The sequence below is a fragment of the Pollachius pollachius genome (genome assembly GCF_949987615.1).
Source record: "Pollachius pollachius genome assembly, chromosome: 4".
Lineage (NCBI taxonomy): Eukaryota > Metazoa > Chordata > Actinopteri > Gadiformes > Gadidae > Pollachius > Pollachius pollachius.
This window is the reverse complement of record NC_136937.1, coordinates 11752482-11771688: the sequence shown is the minus strand read 5'-3', so window position 1 is coordinate 11771688 and position 19207 is coordinate 11752482. Positions and strand designations below refer to the sequence as shown.

General features: G+C 42.2%; 1 protein-coding gene across 1 annotated transcript; it reads left to right on the top strand.

The window, feature by feature from the left end:
- The first annotated feature begins 2499 nt into the window (after nt 1-2499).
- Nucleotides 2500-18813, top strand: LOC307074348 (anthrax toxin receptor 1-like). Its single transcript, XM_079734461.1, is given in 19 exon segments — nt 2500-2726; nt 4861-4932; nt 5089-5160; nt 5265-5346; nt 5591-5624; nt 6397-6476; nt 6691-6759; nt 6851-6933; nt 6935-7089; nt 7499-7597; nt 8990-9059; nt 9934-10012; nt 10959-11054; nt 11350-11391; nt 11780-11875; nt 12639-12806; nt 14282-14362; nt 15641-16098; nt 18203-18813. Coding segments are annotated over 18 exon segments (1974 nt in total). The 5' UTR covers nt 2500-2580; the 3' UTR covers nt 16091-16098; nt 18203-18813.
- The last annotated feature ends 394 nt before the right edge of the window (nt 18814-19207 follow it).

The window sequence follows — 19207 nt, the reverse complement described above, 5'->3', positions numbered from 1 at the left end:
CTTTTATAAACACAGAGCTGATTCTCCACATGTCTGCATTCTGCAGCAGTGATTCGCTGACAATACTGTAGGACCGGGCGCACAGCCAGCGTGTGTGTTTGTGTGTGTGTGTGTGTGTGTGTGTGTGTGTGTGTGTGTGTGTTCATGCGTGAGTGTGTGTGTGTGTATCTGTGCGTGCGTGCGTGCCTTGAACATAATGCAGCAAAAAAGGGATTGAGAACTGAGGTCGAAGGCCTGCATGAGATACAATGCAGGTATTAAATACAGACAAACAGTTGATTTTAGGCTCATCCATTTCAGCCTGATGATTAGCCTAGGCCTGGCCCCAAAGGTTCAAACTTCCTAGATTTCCAATGAGCCTATTAAATTGTTCTAGACTATTTATGATTTGAATTCATTGCCCGTAATGCGACATAAACTCAGAAGGCAGAGACATTCTTTCGGTGGTTTAGTTTCAGTATCCCACTGTCTTCTGCTCTTTTCTTCCCTCACTTTCCTAACTCTCGGATCATACCTACAGCTTCTTTAAGACCAATCCCCAAAGTCTTACTAGATTCTTTATCTAATCAGATTACCATGAAGTGAACCGAAATTTTTTTTTTTTAAAAATGTAGTTGTAACAATCCATTGTGGATGAAGTCCATTGCCACACTCCACCTAGGTGACTTTTACTGGGCTGCTCCGTACAAGGACACAGGGTTATTGTACGGTTTGCAGATAAGGACACATAACCTGGTGCTCCATGCTGTGATGTAGGAGATCTCCCTGAGTGTGTGCGTGATGGCTGGTTTAACCTGTGCACATCGATTGCTCAATGGGTGACAGGTGTGCAGCCTCATCCAGCCCCAGAGTTCAATAAGTCAGACCCGGGCCAGGTGAGGTTGCTTAAACCAGCCATCATCCACACACACACTCCACAGTAGTGTACTTATAAATGTAGTGGACATGAATTTGAAGTGGCTTAAGGTTTAGGAAAAAGCATGATCCATGTGCCCAGGTAACATGGCCTCATAAAGATGTATACTCTGCTGAATAGTGCAAGTCACTTGAGCCGCCAAGCCCTTAAACTATCCCCTCATGTCCTCTAACTTTCTCCCAGATGATAGAGAACATGGGTACATATGTTAGAGAACATGGGTCCAGATGTTAGAGAACATGGGTCCAGATGTTGGAGAACATGGGTCCAGATGTTAGAGAACACGGGTCCAGATGTTAGAGAACATGGGTCCAGATGTTAGAGAACTTTTGTACAGCTGTTAGAGAACATGGGTCCAGATGTTAGAGAACATGGGTCCAGATGTTAGAGAACATGGGTAAAGGTGTTAGAGAACATGGGTCCAGATGTTAGAGAACATGGGTACAGGTGTTAGAGAACAGCTGTTAGAGAACATGGGTACAGATGTTAAGAGAACATGGGTTCAGATGTTAGAGAACAGCTGTTAGAGAACATTGGTACAGATGTTAGAGAACAGATGTTAGAGAACAGGGGTACAGATGTTAGAGAACAGATGTTAGAGAACATGGGTAAAGCCTAAAGTCTGAAGACTAAAGAGGTGATTTTCTTTGAAGGGATCACATGGTCTACTCAGGGCCAAGTCACTGATATGTACACCAGTTACCCAGCATGCAACAGTCGTAGTTATGTTACTGGATGGTTGAATTAGATTACTCAAGTCCTCAGTGATTCAATTACCACATTTCCTCGAATGTCCAAGTCACTCTCCACAAATTAAAAAGATCCACCCGTATAGTACTACTGTAAAACAAACACATAAACAACTGATACATGGATACTCCTCAAAAATCCTAGGAGTCAAAAATGAAGACAGCAAGTCCTGCCAGGCAGTTTAAAAGTTAAAACAATTCGTTGTTTGATACTTATTTACATATTTCTAATTTTTACGTTTTTTTGTCCTGACGGTTTTGTGTCCTTAATTTTGGTATGTAATATGTATGTATTATTATTAGTGTTATGTAAGTTACAGTTATTTATCTATAACGATAAAAGACAGCTATAGAGGAACAGTATTGCAATGAGCGAATGTACAATTGTTTCTTATCCATGACATTCTTTTATTTAAAACGTTAGCCTTCCTATCCACTATTTCAAGTTCCATTGTGTACCACTGAGTGGCAATGGTGCACAGGCTTTGACACAAATAAACACAAATACTTTCAAATGGATGAAAACAAGAATACCCAAAGAACCGAATAAAATAAACTCACAAGAATACCTTTAAAGAAAATAAGGTTTGAGCTTTAACATAAACCACAGATATTAAGGGCAGAGCTCAGACAGTTACCGGCCGCTAAAGAGATTCAAGTGTGGGGAGAGGAGAAACAAAAACATTGCTGGTCTCAATACCCTTCACTCCTCCTCCTCGTCCTCCTCCTTCTCCTCAACTCACATCTGCTGCTGTGGAGATGGGGAACTGATGCAGAAGTCTGAAGTCGTTTGTCGAGGGACGACTTAAAGAGAAATCAAGAAAGAAAGTTTTTTTAACTTTTCTCATTGAGTTGCTGCTGTTCTCTCTCTGTATCTCCAGGGGAGGTGCAGTGGGGAGGCAGTCAGAGGGGATAATGCCCTGGGGCTGGTGCAGGCAGGTACTGGGAATACTTGCATCTTTCCTGGTGGCAGGCTGTGCAATACAGAGCATATATGCACAGGAGCGGGCGGTGGGATCCTCCTGCTATGGGGGATTTGACCTCTTCTTTGTTCTGGACAAGTAAGCGTGATGCCCTCTTTCCTTTCCTTCTTGTGCTGCAGAGTGGTTGCTTTAGATTCTAGAATTTGGTGTTGGTGTAAACACCGACACGTGGCTACAAACCTCTTCCAAGTTGAGGTTGGGAAAGCCATCAGTGTTTGTTGGGGCCAAGAGAGAGTAGATATATGCATAAAAAAGAGTTTGTATATGTGTGTGTGTGTGTGTGTGTGTGTGTGTGTGTGTGTGTGTGTGTGTGTGTGTGTGTGTGTGTGTGTGTGTGTGTCTATGCATATATATATATATATAAGTATATTCAATATTCATTTGAATAAGTGTATTTATTAGAATATTATAACTGTCAGATCAGAAGAAGTGGAAGTCAGGATGCTTACAAATGATAGTTTCATGCTTAGGAATAATAGATTCATGCTTATAAATAGCTTGATGGAGGTGGGTTCATGCTATAAATGATAGCTTCATGCAAATAAATGATAGCTTGATGTTTATGAATGATAGCTTCATGCTTATCAATTATATATTCATGCTTATGAACGATAGTTTGATTCTTATTCATGATAGCTTCATGCTTATAAATTATATCTTCATGCTTATGAATGATAGTTTGATGCTTATTAATGATAACTTCATGCTTATAAATGATTGATAGCTAAGTTTAATGCTTATCAATGATATTCATTTCATGCTTAAATATAATAGCTTCATGCATATGAAGCTATTAGGCTTATCAATGATAGCCTCAAGCTAATGATAGCTTCATGATTATAAATTATTCAGTCTAAAAGGGTTAGGGTTAGGATTATTGCTAGTCTAAAAGGGAATATTCCTAAGTATTTAATAAATTAGTCTTATGATGCCACGTAGAGCTGCCTGTGGGCTCTGTGGAAGGATGGAAACCATACTTGCTGGTCTGCTGCTGAACAGAACTGAATTACAGTTTTTTGTTCGCTCAATAATGAAGCTACTGCTTGAGCATTCGACATATGTCATCCAAAGAGAAACACATGTTGTTAGTTTTTCCACTTTCAGTCATGAGCAGTATTTCAATTGATTTCACATAACTTTTAGAACATTAAATAAATCTGGTTTTATGAAACAAAATGTAGATCATAATTGTGTAGATAAAATGGAAACAAGAGCTTAAGATAAAAGCTTTCTCTGGCTTTTGACGCAGGGATTTTATTTCATCAATGTAAAATCTGCTATTTGGCACAGCTCGAGTACTAACTGACAGTCACAATCAGTGCCCTTTGTGAATGTTGGAACTCTGAATATCATATCATTTTTGGCACATCTTGTGTATCAACAATTCGGCACAGCTTGCGTAGCAACTGACCGTCAGAAGCTGGCTATTTGTGACATCACTACATCTCGTTGTTGATGGATTCTCCAGGCAGAAACCTGCTGTCTGAATCACCTTTTTATTGTCTGACCTCAAAGCAAGAGACAGCTGTAAACGTTGTTGAAAGAAAAATGCTCCGTATGTTAACCCTGAATGTGTTTCCATTCTATAATACACCAGGTTATTGTCTGACCATTAGTCTCAATCTTATCCGTTACTCTCAATCTAAATCATTACTCTTAATCTTACGTATCACTCTTAATCTTACGTATCACTCTTAATCTTACGTATCACTCTTATTCCAAACAATTATTCTTGAACGATAAGAAGAAGTGTCTCAGAAACCGTTTCTCCATTGGAGCCAGACGCTCCAGAGAGAGGAGCTCTTGGCTCTCTGTGTCTTCTGGGAAGTCGTATGGTAGTAGGAATGGAAACACAAGGAGAGAGCCGAAACAGAACCCCAGAACAATGTGCAGATGTTTACCTGGAGAGACTGAGAATTTGTTCAGTCTACATATCTGGCTGCATGAACAGTGATTACTCAAAGCAAAATCACAACAATGCTTTAATCAACCATTCATTCCTTCTGTGATGTTATCCTATAGAGTTCCATAGGGACAGGATATGTTTTTCGGTTTTCAATTTAGATTTTGTGTGCATCATAAGCAGAGCGCAATGACGCTGTATTAAATCTAGCATCGTTCTGTCAACACTGAGTGGTGTACTTAATTTCATAAGCATTTTCCCAAAGGTTTAAAGAGGTCATCAATGAATAAATGAGCCTTGTCCTCCCAGGTCTGGCAGTGTGCAGCACCACTGGAATGAGATCTATTACTTTGTGGACCATTTGGCTCACAAGTTCATCAGGTCGGTTTGATTAACTACAAGATAACAAACAAATAAAGATTTAAAAAGAAGATTGAATACCACTTGTACCTATTAACATATTAACATGAGAGAACCATTCTCTACTTTGTGTCCTGTGATTTATTTATTCAAATGGTGGATGTGTTTTCTTGTTAGTCCTCAGCTTCGGATGTCCTTCATTGTTTTCTCAAAAGAAGGAAGGACTGTGATGGAACTAACTGAAGACAGGCAAGAAAATAAATAAACACAAATTAAAACAAAACCCCTTTCTTTGCCCAACTGCTCACTAAACGTAGTCCTGCCGCCTGTGGTCTTGTGTGTGTGAGCTGCAGGGAGAGGATAGGCCACGGACTGGAGCAGCTGCGCATGGTCCAGCCAGGAGGAGACACCGCCATGCACAAAGGTTTTCAACGGGTAAACGCTTCAGTCAGATTTAAGATTGTGTCGTTTTTTTGCAAGTCTTTTTTTTCACTTCTAATACTTCTCTGTCCTGTACTTATGCTGCGGTAACACCCATTAAAGTCAACATCTGGGATGAATCAAGTATGTCTTGTTTTATGTAGTAAGTCTTTAGGATAATGGTGTGTCTCATGCCAATATAAGGGTGTATTTAACTTCATTGGTGTTGAAGGAAACCTTTGTGTGATTTTACCTTCAGGCCAGTGAACAGATCTACTATGCAACAGGGGATGGTGAGAATAATAAATCTACCAGTTTCTTAATGTCTGGGACACACATGCATCAGCTGTTTTAAGTTTGATAGCCACGCGAGTGGCTCTGTTTTTAGGATCACTCTAATGCTGTTCATGGCATTCAACCACTAAGCCAACATGTCTCCACGTTTCCTCCAGGTCACTAACATGACGGTTGTGCTTCCTCCTGATCATTAACATGTGTTTCTTCCAGGTTATAAACATGTTACTAACATGACTGCTGCGCTTTCTCCAGGTTACTTACATGTGACTAACGTGTACTGGGCGTCCTCCTGGTTGCTATTATTAGCTTTTTCCAGGTTACTAACATGTGACTGACATGTCTGCCTCGCTTCCCCCAGGCCACAATGATGTGACTGACATGTCTGCTGCTCTTCCTCCGGGTTATAAATATGTGACTAACATGTCTGCCGCGCTTCCTTTAGGTCAATAACATGTGACTAGCATGTCTGCCGCGCTTCCTTTAGGTCAATAACATGTGAGTAGCATGTCTGCCGCGCCTCCTTTAGGTCAATAACGTGACTAGCATGTCTGCCGCGCTTCCTTTAGGTCAATAACATGTGACTAACATGTCTGCCGCGCTTCCTTCAGGTCAATAACATGTGACTGACATGTCTGCCGCCCTTCAATAACATGTGACTACAATGTCTGCTGCGCTTCCTCCAAGTCAGTAACATGTGACGCACATGTCTGCTGCGCTTCCTCCAAGTCACTAACATGTGACTTACATGTCTGCTGCGCTTCCCTCAAGGTTACCGGACCGCCAGCGTCATCATCGCACTGACCGACGGCGAGCTCCGAGAGGATCAATTTGACCTGGCAGAGAGAGAGGTAGGAATGTTGTTCACTCACTTTAGAGGTCACAAGAAGCAGCCATAATATATCCTAAAGGGAGGAAGATCAAACCGCCACATTACAGTATTACAGTGTAGATCATATAAACATGCCAACGTATCAGCTTTTAACTTCTTATTCCAATGTGTGTTATAAAGTAGCCATTAATCATCGTTGTGTGATTGTGTCTGACGTCGTTGTGTTTTGTCAGGCCAGCAGAGCACGCCAGCTGGGTGCAACGGTCTACTGTGTGGGAGTGAAGGACTTTAATGAAACACAGGTAAACCGATCAACCCATCACCTCACAACCCATCAAAGGGGACCAATCAGGTACAGTCTGTTCACGTTGCCCTGCAAACGTTCCCTTCCAGCTGTGGACGATAGCCGACGGGAAGGATCACGTCTTCCCGGTCAACGACGGCTTCCAGGCACTACCAGGAATCATCGACTCTGTAAGACTCGGCTGAACTCTTCATGAACTGTACTTCGGAAGCCAGTTGTATTGTTTTAAGCATTAACACTCGGGTCGTGTTCCGTTCTTCCCTCAAGATCCTGAAGAGATCATGCATCGAAATCCTGGCCGTAGAGCCGTCCAGCGTCTGTCAAGGAGGTAGTGGGAGCCATTACACTGAGGAATAAGTCCTAGCTATTTTGATTATTTATTGCTGTTTTTATTGACTAATTTCTGTACTTATTTATTCATATTTTAACCATCTACTTCATGTTTTATTTTTCAACCTAACAATTTTCCTGAGTTATTATGTTGCTTTATTATTTGTTTGGTTTACTTCATATTGAATCTGGACCTGTAAGAACTTTTGTAATTTTTGATATGTGCCTGCATTTCTTTTTACTATTTGTGTTTATGAGGACTCTCTACTTCAAACAAAATCTACCTTTGGGTACAAAATAAAGTAACCTGAACTTGAACTTGAACTTGTTCCTCCAAACACATTTTGAACTGTGGGACAACGTTCACCACCCCGCAACGCCTGACACCTCCTGTTTGTGCCCAATAGAGTCCTTCCAGGTGGTCGTCAAGGGCAACGGCTTCCTGCACGCACGGGACGTACAGAAGGTCCTCTGCAGCTTCCGCATCAACGACACGCTGACACTGAGTGAGTTGAACCGCTCAAAGGATCCGCTCTATAGAACCAGGCTCATGAACAGAATCATGGATTCTGATCCAGCTGGTTGATTAAAGTTCTGCCAATAGAGCATCTCCCAAAAGCAGTATAATATATATGTATGTTGGATGTCATCAAAACAAGTTTGAACAACAAGGACCTGCCAAAATTCACAACAACTACCAGACCAAATCTGAATAAATTAATCGAATATTCTTCTTACATCCAAACAACTGGATTTTCCTTTATTTTTTATCTAGTTTTAATCACATCCTGTTGTCCGTTCAAAGCTGCCCGGTCTTTTGTTTTGTTTTGTTTTGAGTGAAACCACGGAGCAGTTCTGATGAGTTAGCAGAAAAACTGCCTAACAACACAAGGAGAGGACCAGGAGCTTCGTTTGGAGTCTGCTTCGCATTTGCTCTGTTTTGAAGAGACTCCAGTGGGAGTGGCCCGGCGGCACCACCATATTTGAACAGTTGGCAGTGAAGCGTAGACGTTATGCTGAGAGGGCAGTTTAATAGTCAGGGAATATAACCCCCTTTTGCAATTGTATCCTTCTTCTTATGCCAGGGGATGGAATAGGCATTAGTCTGGAGTGTTCCCACTGGAACTTTAGAAACTACACCCTGATATACTGACCGAGGCATAAACAGTTGAAGAACTGCCATGGGGTGAGCGTCAACAAAACACTGGCTGACAAACACTGGCATCACAGCCATTGGAGTGAAGCGAACAAAGTCCATCAGTGGTTAGGTAACATTTCACTCTGAAATCATTTGATTTGGTTTGTTTTGGTTTAGAAGAATGTTGAGGAGACAAGGGAGGGCTGAGGTCCTCCAAAGGCTGATAAGGTTATATATCCAGCGTCCCTCCTTCCCCCTACCCCCTTAAAGCATCCTCCCAGGTCCCCTCAGCTGCTACATCACTCAGAGCTCCTTATCGCTCAAACAGCACAACGATAGCAAGCTGTGTATCCATCGTACATCTTGATAGTTGGACGCTGCCACTGGCGATGCCAGTAATGGGAGTATTTTTAAAAGGCTTGAAGTGGCTAATAGACATCACACCTGGTGGAAAAATAGAGACCCTTCAAACGATATTGGATGATAATATTATAATATATATATATATATATATATATATATATGAATATATACATTACTTTTTTATTCTTTATTTCAAGGCTAGCCCCTTGAGATGTACAATCTCATTTTCGAGGGGGTCCTTACAAATAATGACAAACAATACAAATATAATAAAAAGCAAATACTAAACATAATACCAAACATATAAGCACAAGGACAAACACACTCACACACCCATGCACACTCCAACAATGCTCCCATGGGGAGTTGTTTGATAACGTTTGTTTCCATTCCACAGTGAAGAGACCGTTGGTGGTCAGAGACACGTATCTACTGTGTCCAGCTCCTGTTTTAGACGAAGAGGGGACGTAAGTCACTGAGTTCATTCTATTTAAACATCAAATCAATGTGATGAATTCAATTACAATTACAATTACAATTAGGGCATTTAGCAGACGCTTTTATCCAAAGCGACTTACATCAGCATGCAGCATTGTGTGAAAACTCCAGATGTTGCATTTACACTCCAGTTGCATTTACACTCCTGTTTAGATTGTTGATGTTTTCTTTTGAACATTATTACAATTTTTCTTCTATTTGTAATTGCTTGTTGGTATATATGAATGCTGTGTCAGGAATGATACTCACTTTCGCTCAAATCCGTTCTATTCTATTGCACTCAATAGGTTGTGTTCACGATCCAGATGTTTGTGTCAATGCACTTCCCTGTGTTAAAATTTAATGAAACGCTTTCACTAAAAGCTGACAAGGAACTGAATGTTGGATATCGGAGCCTAAAATAAGGACCAGCTACTTTTTCACACAAAGCAGCTGAATGTGTGTTATATTTAATGACACTGGTTTCACTTAAAGCAGACATGGAACTGAATGTTGGATCTCAGGGGCTAAATTAAGGACCAGCTACTTACATGTGATATAAAAAATAATCACATGTAGCGAAACGGTAACCATCAGACCATCAAAGACGTAATAGTTGCTAGAATGACAATAGTCATAGTAGCTAGAATGACAATCCATGAGGTCATAGTAGCTAGAATGACAAACCATGAGGTCATAGTAGCTAGAATGACAACCAATGACGTCATAGTAGCTTGAATGACAAACAATGAGTTCATAGTAGCTTGAATGACTATCATTGAGGTCATAGTAGCTATTCCGAATCACTGATTTTCAATTCTTATAGCCGACGTAATATATAAATTTGTGACTGACCTTTGTCAGGACTGCTACTCTACATGTCAGCATGAACAACGGCCTGAGCTTCATCTCCAGCGCAGTGACAACCACTGCAGTAAGCTGCGTAAGTAGATCTCCTTACACACTAGTTACACTGGCTTTGTAAAGAGGCCTACTCTGTGACACAACAACAACAACAAAAACAACAACAGCACACTAGGAATTAAACATACAAGCTGTGTAAGGGGTCAAGCCAATTTTATTTATATAGGCCATTTCGTACATGAGGCGGACTCGATGTGTTTCACATAAAAACATGTCATACGATCAAATAACAATAAAAGAGTCCATAAAATACATTTAACAACTGGATTTAAAAGAATCAATAAAATACACATGAAAACAGGATTTTAAAGAATTAATGGAGGACAATTTAATAAAATAATAAGTTACAATTGCATTATAGAAGTCAGAAGTAGGCCTACTCTGTGAAACAACAAACACTAGTGACAAATACAAGTTGTGTAAGTAGACATACTCCCTGGAGCTACAACAACACACATAGAGTTACACATGCTAGATATGTTAGTAGACCTACTCTGTGAAACTACAACATTGGATCAACTTCACAAGGATTCCCAATGGGGCAGATTAAGGTCAATAAAAACGAATCCAATCTGTCCTCAAGTGATTCTTTCCAACACATGTAATTCATTCACATATTTTGGAGGCAGTCCAAAGGAAAGCTAATGTGAACAACATGTTGTCCCATTGATAATTGAAATGATTATGAGTTTGGTTATCTTAACGCTGAAATCCATTCTCAGTGTATCTTTGGGTAGTCATAACAAGACTATGATGTGTAGATGAAAAAATATCCTCGGCCTGGTAAATTCATCAATTTTTTCATCATATACATACTTTCATATTTCCATGATACTCTCATGACAACGTTTAGGGTTGATCATTGCCGTACTAAAATGTAGGTGCCATAAAAATTGATAAAGGAACCCGATAACAAAAAGCTTCTCAGTTCAGTGAAATGATTCCAGTGTGTATCTCCTGTCTAGTCTGATGGGACCTTCATAGCCATCGCTCTGCTGATCCTGATGCTGCTGCTCATCCTGGCTCTACTCTGGTGGTTCTGGCCTCTGTGCTGCACCGTGGTAGGTCGGCCATCTTGTGTTTTCTCTGCTGTCGAGTCACGGGACTAGAACAAAAAAAATATTTGACATTTATTTTTTGGCAAAATTGTCAGCAAATCATGGTTTGTTTTTTATTTTAGAAGATGTGAGATGTTTATAATTGAATTGACATGAGGCGAAGTGGAAAATCAAAACATTCTTCAGAGTTGCACTCAACGTTTTTGCTGAGGTTACATATATCATAAATATAGATTAAATTATATGTATATATATATATAGGACAGCAGTTTGTTTATCCTGATGCTGCTGTCCACAGATCCTCCACGACCCCCCGCCTGCGGTGATGGAGTACAGCTCTGTGAGTCACTCCTCTTAGATGGTCCTCTCTGGAGGCTGGAGATGCTGGGTTGGACACATTTTTAACAATTCATGGAAATGCTCTGAATTCGTGTTTCAATAAACGCTACCAGATTTTCAGATTAGAAGCAATGTAATAATAATAACTTTCAGAAAAAAGTTAACAAAAAGATCATCATGATATCATAATGGGAAATATAGTATAACAGCTATGAGCTGTAATTACATTAAACTATCATCATTGAAAATTTGCCATAACTAAAGTTTTCGGACACATAAACAAACGTACTCCGTGTACTTCTATTTAGTATTCCGGCTGATACAGCTGATATGCAGCATTAGCATGTCAAGTATTTCGTCAATACGATAAGTTGTTTTCTCTCGTTAAGGATGAAGATGACGAAGGATACCCAAAGAAGAGATGGCCCACCGTGGACGCCTCGTATTACGGGGGGCGTGGAGTGGGAGGCATCAAAAGGATGGAAGTAGGTCATACAGCCATTATATCAAATATCGGTTGCATTTACATTACAATTTGTCAATTTTTTCTACCGCACTCCAGTTTAGATGAACTGCGAGGAGCAGATGGTCTCTGTCTTCATCAGAGACCTTTCCAAACTATTGCAGGATTTATTGGCTGATAAGGAGTCCTTGCGAGGGAAGTGGAGTTAATCCAACAGGGAGCAGGAATTTAAGGAGGTCAGGCTCAAAGCTAGGAATAACTACCAGTGGAAAAAGTATCAGCAATAACTTAAAGAGAATTAAATAAGAAGCAAAGGATGAAATGTCCCCACTCTGAATGTTTAAGTGAAGGTCCTGACCGTGACAGTCACGGTAGATTAGGTTACCGAGAAGACCTCTTGTGTTCAGCTCCAACTGAAATCAACAGAGATTTAAAAGATTTCCTTTTCTTTTCTTTTTTTAAAACCAGATGGCTTGGTGTGTTAGGAAGAGTTTGTGGTGATGTGGTGGAGTCGGCTTTTCACTTAAACAGGCCTATTAAAAAGACCGCAACTTGTCTCTGAAATAAGGCCTGTTATATAAGAAATAATATTAGACTCAGTTAACAGTTTAGTCAATGTTGTGAACTAATAATGTCTTTAACATCGTTCATTCAAGGTTTTGACAAAAATAGTATGAATGAAACAAAAACCTTGCTAATGAAAAATCCCAGTGTGCCTATGTGAATATGAATAACGTCAATGTCTGCCAGATGTTAAGTAAACCAACTTATATCCTCATGTCCAGGTGTACTGGGGGGACAAGGGGTCCACTGAGGAGGGGGCTAAACTAGAGAAGGCCAAGAACGCTCGCGTGGTGATGCCTGAACAAAACTTTGACTTTCCTCCTCCACGGACCTTCAACAACGGCGTGCGCAGACCCGTCCATCCTCAGAAATGGTATTCACCCATCAAGGTAAACATGTTGTATTTATGTAAATTATGAAAGGATGCTCTAAGTGGAGTCATCATTTTTGGTCAGGCCATTTTTGGCCTATTGAGATGTAAAAGGGTCCTTATTTTATAACCAGGTGTGAGGTTGGTCATTGCAAGCAACTTGAAAACTATTTCCACTTGTGACAAAAGAAATGGGAGTTTCCCCCCGAGAATGATGATGAATACATTACCAGGTTTCACAGTACACGAAATAGGTGACTGTGGAGTGGTCTGTACAAACATAACACACGCCAACTTGTGATGTCAGAAACATGTGAAACGGCTTAACGATTAAGGGTCACTTTATTAGGTACACCCAAAATGGCCTGGCTGCCACTTAGCACATAAAACACAAACGGCCAAATTCTGTCTTCATCTGTTGCTCGATTAAACGAGATCCAAGAGCCTGATGTTTGGTGCCAGACATGAGGCCTGCAGTCTATAAAAATTGCTGACCTGTAGAGATTTTCACACACCACAGTCCTTTGCCTGGAGTTTACAGATAGTGATCAGAGAATACCAAACAAAACTCAAGGCAAAAGCAGTTCTGTGGATTTTCAGTCTGACAGGAAAGAACAAAGCAGCCCATGCAACCAATCTCTGCTTTGGTTGTTTGACCTTAGCGACAGAGGCACACACCCCATTGGACTCCTGTTAGCCAAGAACAGAAAAATTAAATAAGAAATAACCTAATGTGCATGCAACAGTGTGCACCAGGGTGTCGTAGCTGAGTATGGTGGATTGTTCCACTATATATAGATGACTTCATAGTAGGCCTACTCGTGGCCAGACATACATAGACATACATGTACATAGACCTAAACAACTCCTGCATAAGATCTCAATCCAATAGAGGCTCTTCCAAATTGTTTGGTCTGTTGTACACAGTGTATTTTATGCAGTCTGTTTAAAACTCTGTTTTATAGTGTAGTTTACGAAGTTGCCATTGATTGTATATAAGTGTGGTGAAAACATTCATACCATGCTTATATAAACCATAAATACCACACATAAAATATAAACCATAAAAACAATACTTCTATAAACCAAACACAATAGGTCCATTTCGCGCATGTGTTTTTTCAAGTGTTTCTGCTTCTCATGTTGCTGTGTTCAAGGACACACTAAATAAAATCGGTCCAACACACGCTAGTCAGCTGTATTAGGTTATTACAACTAAATATTTTCCTCTCGGAATTCGTGCTTCTCTCTTATGTAATCTGTTTCTGTGGGACACGTCTCTCTCTGAGCAATACCGACTAGATACAGACCCATGGCACTGTGTAACACTAACAAGCAGTAAACAGTACAGTGGAGAAGCACTACAAGCTGCAATGAAGTCAAGCTCATATATCCCATATGCTGTATTGTTAGTTTGGTTTCCAACCTATACATAAAATGGAAAGGTTTTTGGAACCGGATGGTCATTTGGGTCTGGTTTTGTTTCCTGGCTAGGGTAAGCTGGACGCGCTGGGCCTTCTGCTTAGGAAGAGCTACGCCCGGGTCTCTGTGATGCGACCGCACCCAGGGGACAAGGTGAGGAATTCACGTGTTTAACAGATAACGAGAAACTCCACCCAACAACAGCTGACCACCAACAACAGGGCTGACCAGTGGTCTCAGGTTGGTGTGTCTTGGTGTGTGCTGCCACGTGTTGGTGCATGTTGGTGTGTGTTTGTCATCCATCCAGGCATGCAAGAAATATCTGATAACCTTTCAAACTTTAGGGGGGCAGAATACCCTTAATTCACAACTTTAGAAGCAATAGCAATAGCCGCCATGTGGAAGCTCCAAAGTACCTTCATAGGAATAATATTCATCGGGGAATAGTTGACATACAATGAGCTGCAATGCAAAAGCCATCAAAAGAATTTAGATTTGTAATCCCTGATATGAAGTATTATCTTGGCTTGTTAGAGGAAATTTACGGCAATTGTGATACAGATAAAACATCTTTGAAATGCAACACAGAAGCAAAATAAAACTACATCAAACACTCGCTGGCTGCAGAATTCTTTTAAATCATAACTTCTTCAGAAAGAAGGTGATATATCTGCAACCTAAGCCTTAGACTCAACAAAAAACAGTAAACGTCTAACTTAATAAATGTACTACCTGAGCACAGATCCCTAGGCTTCAACCAATCAGAGAAAGAGAAGAGTGAGGAGGAGAGAGGAAGTCAAAGTATGATGCAGCTTCTCATTATTTAGCATGGATTAATCCCATTCCAGGGTTTTCAAAAAGGGTTTTTTGTCTGTAAAAGCCATCAGGAGTAGCTGTCTACCCCCCAGCTCCATCCAGCTTTACCAGGGCCAGCTTGGCAGGCACCCTGCTTTCCTCCCCGACACCCACTAATAAGACTAGCCCCGGCATTTCCTCTTTCCATCTCTGGAGAACTCGGTGCTCCCACTGCCAAACAAAGGCTGCGCCACACAGAACCTTCATAGGAATAATATTCAGCTGCCATGTTGGAGCTCCACACAGAACCTTCATAGGAATAGTATCCAGCAGCCATGTTGAAGCTACACAGTATCTTCATAAGAATAATGCTCGGCACACGTGTCAACTGGGGAAATCGTTGTAGTCACACAAAGGGCTGCAATTCAAAAGCCGTCAAAGAAGGGCGATTTGGGATCTGATAAGTATTATCTGGGTTTATTAGAGGACAACTGCAGGAAATTGAAGAATAATGGTGTATAAGTAAGGCCTCTTGAGCTTGAGAAAAACAACCATCTATGAAGCTGACTGATGCAATCGTCTCTGTAAGAGACGATCGCATGACCCTGACTGTCATTTCTTGGAACCAATCTACAGGGCAGGTGTATCAACTTCACCCGCGGCTCCAAACCCAACGTGGGCCCTCGCTACCCCATCTACAACCACCCGTCTATGCCCATCTACACCCTGCCCCACAGCTACGCCCACGCCGCCGTCTCCCAGGGCAACGACGCCTTCTACTCCGACATGCCTCCGTCCCCCACCTCCATGCTGCCCCCGCTGCCCTCCACGCCCCCACCTTCCTCCATCACCTCCCCCGCCTGCACTCTGGAGGACCCTCACTCTCCTCCGCCCAACAGAGCCCTGCCTTCGCCTGCGTTCCCCACAGCCACCACCCCCCAACCGTCCACCCCCGCACCCCAGGTGCACTTCTTTGGCCTGGCCACGCCCCCATCACCAACATCAGGCTTTCTGCCTCCTGCACCGCAAGGACCACCCCCCTGCAGAGCTCCGCCCCCCTCCCGCCCCCCGCCCAGACCGTCCTAGTGGTCCAGGTCAGTAGGGAATGCACTAGTGATCGAGGTCAGTAGGGAATGCACTAGTGATCGAGGTCAGTAGGGAATGTACTAGTGATCGAGGTCAGTAGGGAATGCACTAGTGATCGAGGTCAGTAGGGAATGCACTAGTGATCGAGGTCAGTAGGGAATGTACGAGTGATCGAGGTCAGTAGGGAATGCACTAGTGATCGAGGTCAGTAGGGAATGCACTAGTGATCGAGGTCAGTAGGGAATGCGCTAGTGATCGAGGTCAGTAGGGAATGCGCTAGTGATCGAGGTCAGTAGGGAATGCGCTAGTGATCGAGGTCAGTAGTGAATGCGCTAGTGATCGAGGTCAGTAGGGAATGCGCTAGTGATCGAGGTCAGTAGGGAATGCGCTAGTGATCGAGGTCAGTAGGGAATGCGCTAGTGATCGAGGTCAGTAGGGAATGCGCTAGTGATCGAGGTCAGTAGGGAATGCGCTAGTGCTCGAGGTCAGTAGTGAATGCGCTAGTGATCGAGGTCAGTAGGGAATGCGCTAGTGATCGAGGTCAGTAGGGAATGCACTAGTGATCGAGGTCAGTAGGGAATGCACTAGTGATCGAGGTCAGTAGGGAATGCACTAGTGATCTAGGTCAGTAGGGAATGCACTAGTGATCGAGGTCAGTAGGGAATGCACGAGTGATCGAGGTCAGTAGGGAATGCACTAGTGATCGAGGTCAGTAGGCAATGCACTAGTGATCGAGGTCAGTAGGGAATGCACTAGTGATCGAGGTCAGTAGGGAATGCACTAGTGATCGAGGTCAGTAGGGAATGCACTAGTGATCGAGGTCAGTAGGCAATGCACTAGTGATCGAGGTCAGTAGGGAATGCACTAGTGATCGAGGTCAGTAGGGAATGCACTAGTGATCGAGGTCAGTAGGGAATGCACTAGTGATCGAGGTCAGTAGGGAATGCACTAGTGATCGAGGTCAGTAGGGAATGCACTAGTGATCGAGGTCAGTAGGGAATGCACTAGTGATCGAGGTCAGTAGGCAATGCACTAGTGATCGAGGTCAGTAGGGAATGCACTAGTGATCGAGGTCAGTAGGGAATGCACTAGTGATCGAGGTCAGTAGGGAATGCACTAGTGCTCGAGGTCAGTAGGGAATGCACTAGTGCTCGAGGTCAGTAGTGAATGCACTAGTGATCGAGGTCAGTAGTGAATGCACTAGTGATCGAGGTCAGTAGGGAATGCACTAGTGATCGAGGTCAGTAGGGAATGCACTAGTGATCGAGGTCAGTAGGGAATGCACTAGTGCTCGAGGTCAGTAGTGAATGCACTAGTGATCGAGGTCAGTAGGGAATGCACTAGTGATCGAGGTCAGTAGGGAATGCACTAGTGATCGAGGTCAGTAGGGAATGCACTAGTGATCGAGGTCAGTAGGGAATGCACTAGTGATCTAGGTCAGTAGGGAATGCACTAGTGGTCGAGGTCAGTAGGGAATGCACTAGTGGTCGAGGTCAGTAGGGAATGCACTAGTGGTCGAGGTCAGTAGGCAATGCACTAGTGGTCGAGGTCAGTAGGGAATGCACTAGTGGTCGAGGTCAGTAGGGAATGCACTAGTGGTCGAGGTCAGTAGGGAATGCACTAGTGGTCGAGGTCAGTAGGGAATGCACTAGTGGTCGAGGTCAGTAGGGAATGCACTAGTGATCGAGGTCAGTAGGGAATGCACTAGTGATCGAGGTCAGTAGGGAATGCACTAGTGATCGAGGTCAGTAGGGAATGCACTAGTGATCGAGGTCAGTAGTGAATGCACTAGTGATCGAGGTCAGTAGTGAATGTAGTAGTTATCAAGGTCAGTAGTGAACCTCTTAGTGGACGTGGTCAATAGTCAATGTACTAGTGATTGAGGTCAGTAGTGAAGGTCCTAGTGTTTCAGGCCAGTTGTGATCTAGTTCAATAGGAAAAGAGTTATAAGATTTGGATTATGAGACTTGAAATCTGGCTGATATTGTTTCTTTCCAGCAGCCTGAAAATAAAATACTTTTGGAAGGAAAAAATGGAAATAAAAATTGGGGGGGAAAACATTGAAATGCCAGAGGCTAATAGTGTGGTATTTTCTCTCTTTCTTCTTTTCAGAATATGAAAGGCTTGAGACATGTGTCTGTCTGGTCCTACAGATGAAGAGCAGCTTGCTTTGGGTCCTAGGAGTGAGCACAGTTTCTTAATGAACACAAAGTAATCCAGATATTTTGTATTTTTTATATAATACTGCAACTATAAGAATAGTTGCAATATTTGTCCTTCCCTCGAGTTGCGATCAGGTTTGCAATTTTCCAACGGTTTTCAATCGGTTAGTACGGTTAGTAATCCAGAAACTCAAATTGGAAGGGTTAGCAATTGACTTTGAATGTTTTATGAAAAACATTCCTGGCGTGTCCAAATGTTTTTATAAGTATATTATTTTGTACATGTAAACTTTGCCTGGCCGGTCCAACAGTTTTTATATGATTTCAAGTAGTTTTGGGTTGGCACACACACACACACACACACACACACACACACACACGCACACACACACACACACACACACACACACACACACATAGACAAAATACTGCAATCCAACTGCAGTGTGCCCAGTGAACTTAAGAATGAACTGAAAAAGTGAACGCATGAATGATCTGTTAAGGTAAACATATGAATGAACTGTTAAAGTGAATGTATGAATGAACTGTAAAAGTGAATGTATGAATGAACTGTGAATTTATGAATGAAATGTAAAAGAATAAAACTCTCGTCTGCATATTTGTGTTAATGTTCAGCCTTTATCCTTGAGTTGTGTATTTTGAGTCGTGCATCATGTGCTTGGGTGGTCCTTACAAATCCTCGCAACGAGCAATGCATAGAGAGAAACACTTTAAAGGTCCCATGACATGCTATTTTATGGATGCTTTAATATAGGTATTAGTGGGCCACTAACACAGTATTCAAATACGTTCCCGAAATTCAGCCGTGGTGCAGAGCCACTCCGAGCCAGTCGCACATTGTGCTTCCCCCAAATGCGCTGTTTTGGTGTCTGTAGCTATAATGCAAATGAGGAGGAGCGAGGCGGGTCAAGGAGGAGGGTGGGGGTGTGGCCCT